General features: G+C 35.4%; 1 protein-coding gene across 1 annotated transcript; it reads right to left on the bottom strand.

Annotated features, from left to right (window-relative positions):
• Window positions 1-1,681: 1,681 nt before the first annotated feature.
• LOC136035521 (mRNA export factor GLE1-like) lies at window positions 1,682-4,751 on the bottom strand. The gene has a single exon (XM_065717362.1). The coding sequence runs from the start codon at window positions 4,728-4,730 to the stop codon at window positions 2,109-2,111; it is 2,622 nt and encodes an 873-aa protein (XP_065573434.1). The 5' UTR covers window positions 4,731-4,751; the 3' UTR covers window positions 1,682-2,108.
• Window positions 4,752-7,427: the final 2,676 nt, after the last annotated feature.

Below are 7,427 nucleotides of genomic sequence, written 5' to 3' on the forward strand. Positions count from 1 at the left end.
TCTGGTCGGGATTTAAAATAAGAGCTCTGAGACACAATATCATTCCAAACATCAAATTTCATTAAGATCCAATCACATGCTGATAAGTTAAAAATACTTCATTTTTTCTATTTTTTGCGAATTAACCGGACCCCCACTCCCCCCCCCAGATGGTCAAATCGGGAAAACGACTATTTCTAATTTAATCTGGTCCGGTCCCTGATACGCTCGCCAAATTTCATCGTCCTAGCTTACCTGGAAGTGCCTAAAGTAGCAAAACCGGGACCGACAGACCGACCGACAGACCGACAGAATTGGCGACTGCTATATGTCACTTGGTTAATACCAAGTGCCATAAAAACCAAACCCTTTTGTACAAAAAAAATATTACGCATCATTAGATGATAAACAAGGAAAAAATATATTATTAGGACTATATCTGGGACTCTTAGGGGGAAGGGGTCCATTCTCATGGAAAGGACCACCATTTTTGAAAAGAGCATAAAATAAGGAATCTTAGAATACTACTCTTTCTGTTTTACAATGTTTCCTTCAAAATTACTCCTAAGCAATTCTTTTGAGTGTTTTGATGGTTTTTTAATCCTGAAGTTTTTTGCATATTTCTACTTTTGTTCGTGTTTAGTTTCTTCTTGGAAAAATTACAACTTTTTAATGACCCAGCATTACTAATAAAACCATCTTGTCTTTTAAGATATTCAATTTCTTGGTCAGAGGTGAGCTGGAAGACAATGCTTGGCAACGTTGTTTTTCCTTTTATTTTTAAAGGAACTGTAAAATACGAAACGTTAAAGTCAGTGCTGTGGAAGTAATTAAATACATGTAATTCCCGGAAGAGTCTAGCCGAAGTTCAAAAGATTCGGTGCAATTGTTTCCCCCTAATCAGAAAATAGCTCGTTATAAAAAAAACTTGCAAAATACTGACAAATTTCTTTGGCTGCAAATGTACTTGAATATACATACCCTTATAAGAAAATATTTGAAGGTCCAATTAAAAAGATTCTGAAGGAACTGGTTTTCTCCTTCATCATTCCAATGAATAAAAAACTGTCATCAGAATTTGCTGTTACAGCACAAACGACCGTGCATTACTGCTACAGCACATTTCAACATTTTTACATAGTTATAAGGTTTGTTCAGTGAAACCCCAGCTCTTATTTATTAATATTGCCCCATCACACTTTTATCAAGATTATTAGAGCATTAAGCCTACATTATACCTTTTATTTAGCCTGTCATTTGCGCATAAGGAAATCTCTGGGAACTTTAAGAAGCAAGACTAAGGGTAGAGTACGTCCTGTGCTTGCATGTTAAAAAGTGTACTTCAAATCTGTTGGTATATTTTTGAAAGCCGATCACAATATTTATTTTTGCTGAAGACTGTAAATTTTCATAGCCATCTCATAACCACCAAACAGTATGGTGGTCAATTATTGCCTCATTTTAAGCTAGTAGAAAGACCACAAAACCCGAAAAGTTTTTTTTGTGTTGAGGTTTAACCTTATAAAAAGAAAAAAAAATGTTTGAGTAACAACACCGCTAAAATCAAACTTTGTTTTTCTGTGAACAAGGCATCTTTTGACGAATATACTTTTATATTTCTGCAGATGATACTATCGGGCCCAAAAACTGTCATATCAACCAAACAACCAGGCGTAAATATTGTCATGTTTTTCCCCCAATTTATACACTAGTAAAGATCATTATTATGCTTAAAAGATCTATCAACTTATTTTTTCCATTTGGCATTTAATAGAAATTACAAAACAAAAATATAAATTAGTAGAAAGTTCTTTAGCTCATTAGCATGCAATTGAGGTCCATTTCAACAAGAGCAATAAATTAATTCTGATTTCTTTCTCTTTCCTCTGTTTGAGGATTTCAGTAGTTAAGAAATTGAAGGCATCAAGCTCATACCATCAATTATTATAGCTTATCCTAGGTACAGATGGGCACCGATCAATATTTCTATTTTCATAGCCATGTTCCCTTTTCTTATAAAAGTCCAAAAAGTATGCAGGTAACAAGTTATAAAAGATTTTATACATAAACAAATTCACAAAATTAACGAGACCATGCTCAAACTTTGCCACTGCAAACAATTTTATAGTTCACCTTCTTTGTCCTTTCAAATTCTTCTCCAGAAGCAATTCCAGCCTCTGGATGGGGCCACCATGACCTTCAGGTGTGACTGCTTTGATTCGTGGTAAGTATCTTTCAGCCAGGTTAGTTAGTAACTCTATTGTCCTTTCAGACTGCAGTTGTAACAGTTTTGGATAACATACTTCAAGACAAACATTCAGTAGTGTTGCAGTCATATCCACTTCTGGTTCTGTTTTGATAATCAAGGAAATCCATTCCTGGGCATTAAGTAAAGGCATCACATTCTGATTGGGTTGGATGAAAAGGGAAAAATATAAACGAGACACTGCTTCCATCCGCTTCAAAAATTTATTTGGCTCCTCAATTTCCCCACCTTCACAGTGATAACCCCGACACCGATAGTAATCCTCTTTAGATTGGCCTTCAAATTTAGATGGAAAGAATGGCACTAGATAAGGACAAGTTTTGTTAAAGCTGGCAAGCATGACCTTCTCGAATTCCGAGAAGTCTGACATCAGGGACGTAATGAGCTTGGCACACATTAAAGTAGTTTCATGCCCGTTCAAATCACCTCGCTTCAAAAACTTCTCTACTAATGTCAGAATAGCAAAGGGTGCAAGAAAATCAGGAATAGAGAATATTTTGTTTGTTTGATCTACCACAGACTTTCCAGACAAGAGTTGTTTAAGCTTTTCCAGCTTCTCAGCAAATCCTCGTGAATCAGATGGCGTGATTGTGTTCAATATTGTTTGTATAAATTTCTTGGTATTGTCTCGAACATGTTTGGTGTTATCATCTTCACACAATTTTAAGACTTTGTCTTCATACTTTCTTAGGAATTCTTGTAAATCTCTATGGGCAAGTTCCCTTGATTGTGGCAAAATGACAGCTTCAGTTTTCGAGTCCCTCTGTCTTGATTTTTCAACTCTCATCGCTGGCACCCTTGCCGACATTTCTTCTTCATCAGTTGTTTTTACCTCAATATTTGCCGTCGCAACAACATTTTGTAAATCCTTTATCCTCATGTTCTCCTCTTCTTCCTTCTGTAGGTTGTCTCTTCTCAATGTTTCTGCTTCTTTAGCCATCAATTCAGCCTCAAAATTGACCATCAATGTCTCCCATATTTTATCATATTCCTCTTTAAATTCAAAAGCTCTTCTTTCTGCCTCAAGCTGAAGTCTGTCTAGATCTTCTGCCTCAAGTCTGTCTAGATCTTCTTGTCTAAGCTTTGCCTCAATTTCTTTATGCTTGCACTCAACTGCAAATCGATTTTCTTCTTCTTGAATTTTCGTTTGAAATGCGAGGATTTTATCGTCAATCTTGGCCTCAGCAAATATTCTTGACTGTTCGTCTCTTTTCTCAAGAGCTTTCTGTGCATAAAAACTTTCCCAAAGAGACAGGTCGACCACATATGTGTCCTTTATTTCTTCGTTTTGTTTATTTTCTAAATTTGACTTTCTTGCTATCAAAGATTCATCATGAGTTTCTTGAGCTTCTACTGGAACTCTCCAACTTAATAATTTAACATCTCTTTTTTCATTTCTTTCTTCAAACTCTTCATTTTTGAAAGTAATCGTGCCAATATCTTGAACTAGCTCTGAAACAAGATTTTCCAAGCCATCTACAGTCAAAACTGCTGTGTTCATTTCTTTTTCTTCAAAATCAGACATGGAGACTCTTAAAATATGCTGCAGCATTTCATATCTCCTTTCGTTATATTTGATTAAAAAGGGGGTTACTTGTGACCCAAAGAACATGCCCAAGGGACATAACCGTAATTCCTTTGTAATTTTGGCTGAAGAATCAATAAAATCCTTTAAATTTTCCATCATCCGTTCAATAAAGAGCTCATATTTTCTTTTTTCTTCTTGGTGTTCTGTAACATCCGTAGCCTCCAAGTTCATTTGTTCTTTTTGGTTTTCATTACGGACTGTATCCCAGCTAAGAAGAGACATGATTATATTCAATATGAAATAGAGAATGTAGGTAATTTTATTACTTCTGGGCGCAGGTGGATTAGACAAACTATTGAAGGAGTTTTGTATTGAAGTAAGATCTGCAAGTGGGTATGACGTCTGAAGACTGCTGGAATATTTCTGGCTGGCTGCCTCCGTCTCAAATGAAATCATTTCCAAACGCCATGCTTCCATTGCATTATGTAAATTCTCTATAACCATATCTAGATCTTGCATAACGTTTTCTGGGAATCTTTGTAAACAAGTAAGTATTGTTTCTTGAATTTCACAGACCTTCTTAATATAAGAGACACTAGCCAAAAGCAGACGATTTTTTCTTTGATGTAACAAAAACACTTCAGTAATCTTGCTGATTAATCCATTCAATACTTCTTCAATTTCTAAGATTACCTTTTTAAGTTGAAATTCTTCTTCCGATGCTGCATAGGTTTTATGTCCAGGTTGACACTCAAAATGAAATTTAGCCTGCTGACCATATTTAAGTTTCCCATATTTGGAGCTTTTCAGATGTTCTAAAAGCCTATTTCTGGAGGATTTAGCAGATACATCACTTAAAACTTCTCCAACATCAAAAGATTTCATAATGGGTGTATCGGTTCTGTTTAGAATCAGCAACCGACACACATCTACGTTTCTATACATATCCTCTTGCATGCTATATACTTGTCCACAGGCCTTAGATTTTAGACTGTTTAAATTACGTAGCCTAACACTCGTTTATATACTGCAATTATGACGTCATTTCATAATGATATTACTGACGTCATTCTGACTAAATTCTATGTATAGTTCTTTTTTTCAATTTGATTGTAACTTACGATGGTGACGTCATTTCATCTCGTGAACGAAGATGCAGTTTTCTGTCATAAAAACGATTTTATTTTAAATATTGTATTTTTTTAATTACATAGTTACGTAGATGTATAATTTCTTTTATAAATGAGCCCTCAAACTTTCATGAAAATTTCCTGAGGTATCCTGCCATGAAAATTTCAATGATGTACTTTTAATTTTTTATTCGATATAGTTTCGTAATTGTAACTTTTTGGTTTCTATTCACCAAGTTTCCTCCTTTACTAGGTTGCAGCTGCCGCTGCAACCACAATCATAGGAGCTATGTACATATTAACTTACTAGTTCAATTAGAATTTCTTAACGGCATTAGAACGTAATGTCAGTATTCATGAACTTAAACTATTTTAGGGAGTTTATAGATTTGGAAGAATAGAACATTTATAATACATTCTAGATACATCTACAATGTTATATGAGGAGACAGGGTCAGAAATTCGCTTGGAAAAAGCACTAGATAATTTCCCAATGACAATACTTACGGGTAATTTTGTCTCCTTTGAATTATTGATAGAAAAGGGTTGTAAATTCCACAAATTGCTCATCCTTTACATTCAGGATTTATCATTGAGAATGAGGGGGTTCTGTGTTAGATCCTGGGTTATGCCAAAAAGACTAAGAGCATTAAGACGATTTGATGACGTTCCGACTATTTTGAGTAAAACGGCTAATTTTGATCAGATGTCCTCGGGAGAAGGGTAGCTAAAAGGGCTTGAGAGAGGGAGCGATTACCATCAATCATTTTGACTCTTATAAAGAGCGCTAAAGCTCTAAGAAAAAAAAACAGCGATGTTTGATTCTAATGTTTAAGGTTAGTTAAATAAAAATTTTAAGATTGCTATACCACATTTTGCGGATAAAGAGCGACTTGTTGTCAAAAGAGAGTAAATTGATAAATCACCAATGGCCAATCCAAAAAACAGAATGTTTTTTATTGAGCAGGGAAACGGTCATAAAAACATCAGCCAAGCCAACCAAGAGTGGATTGCATTGTGTTGTCAAACCTTTGAGAAAGTAACAGGAACATAGTTTTTAAATGTGAATCCCCCGTGTTTCAGTAGCCGTTCTTATTAATTGGGACAAATAGTCAACTTTAGCGTAAAGAGCAAGATATTGAGGCGGGAGCAACTCTTCATACACGGAATAATTTCTGTTTGTTTTGAGTTTTAATTTTTATTCTTACTTCCAGTTTAAAAAACTTGTTTTTATTTAATTTCTGCTCGTTTTTAAAATAATACAGGTAAATCTGGCTTAGTCTCCATGAAATATACTGTCCCTCCCCTCACTGGAACCTCCTCAGTGAAAAAATATATCCAAAGTAAAGTATATCCCCCGTCAACCCCCGTCCCGACATTTCGATCGTCGCTGAAAATCTCCCCCCCTCTAGTAAAATTTTTTACGGACGATTTAGCCTAAAAATTATCCTTAGCATACTTTCATTTGATAATGACTTTAATCTCTAATCGGTTTCTCGATGACTCATAAAATGCCCCCTTCCGTAGAATTTGCCCCCGGAAATGAAAGCACACAGAAAATAGTTACCGAATAATTCCTCAGAACATCTACACATACGAAATTGAGTTTGCAAAGATAATGTAAAAAAATTAACAAGAATTTTGGATAGGAATTCTGTCAAATCCACTCAGTGTAAAATTTCCTCAGGAATTCTCACCCCCAGAAATTTCCTTCCCCAAGGAAGATTCTCCCAAAACTATTTTTATTGGTCATACTCTCTCTTTGCCGTTTCAATTTTGCATGAGGGGTTGTTCCAGCAAAATTTTCCAGGAGAAATTTTCAGCTGGGTTTGCATTGTATAGGGGATTCTTTCCTGGCGTGAAGATTTCTGCAAAAAAATTTCATGGGGGTAATTTTCCAGGGACAACTTATAACAGGATCAACTTCTTACCGAGGGGTAGAAGAGGGAACTTGGGAAAATTTCCACGGAAGTAGATTTTCATTTTGTTTTGAAAAATGATTTTAAATTAATGTCTTTTTACAAGGAAATTATGTTAAGGGGAATTTTCTGGCGGATTCGTCCGCAAGAAATTTTAGGGGGGAATTTTCGGCAAGAATAGAATTCTTAGGAAGGAATTTTTGGCGAGGTGGGTATCAAACAGTTCGTGATAACGAACTGTAGTAAGGAGCGACCCGGCTCAATAGTAAACGAAACTCTAGAAAACGGAATTTCGATGCTAAAAGATATATCAAAAGAATCAGATTTTTGTGCTGATTTTAAATATATAAGTTTCATCAAATTTAGTCTTTGTCATCAGAAGTTACGAGCCTGAGAAAATTTGCCTTATTTTAGAAAATAGGGGTAACACCCCCTAAAAGTTATAGGATCTTAACGAAAATCGCACCATCGGATTCAGCGTATCAGAGAACCCTATAGAAAAAATTTCAAGGTCCAGTCTACAAAAATGTGGAATTTCGTATTTTTTGCCAGAAGACAAATCACGGGTGCGTGTTTATTTGTTTTTTTTCCCCAGGGGTCATCTT

This window comes from Artemia franciscana, chromosome 14, assembly GCF_032884065.1.
Source record: "Artemia franciscana chromosome 14, ASM3288406v1, whole genome shotgun sequence".
Classification (NCBI taxonomy): Eukaryota; Metazoa; Arthropoda; class Branchiopoda; order Anostraca; family Artemiidae; genus Artemia; species Artemia franciscana.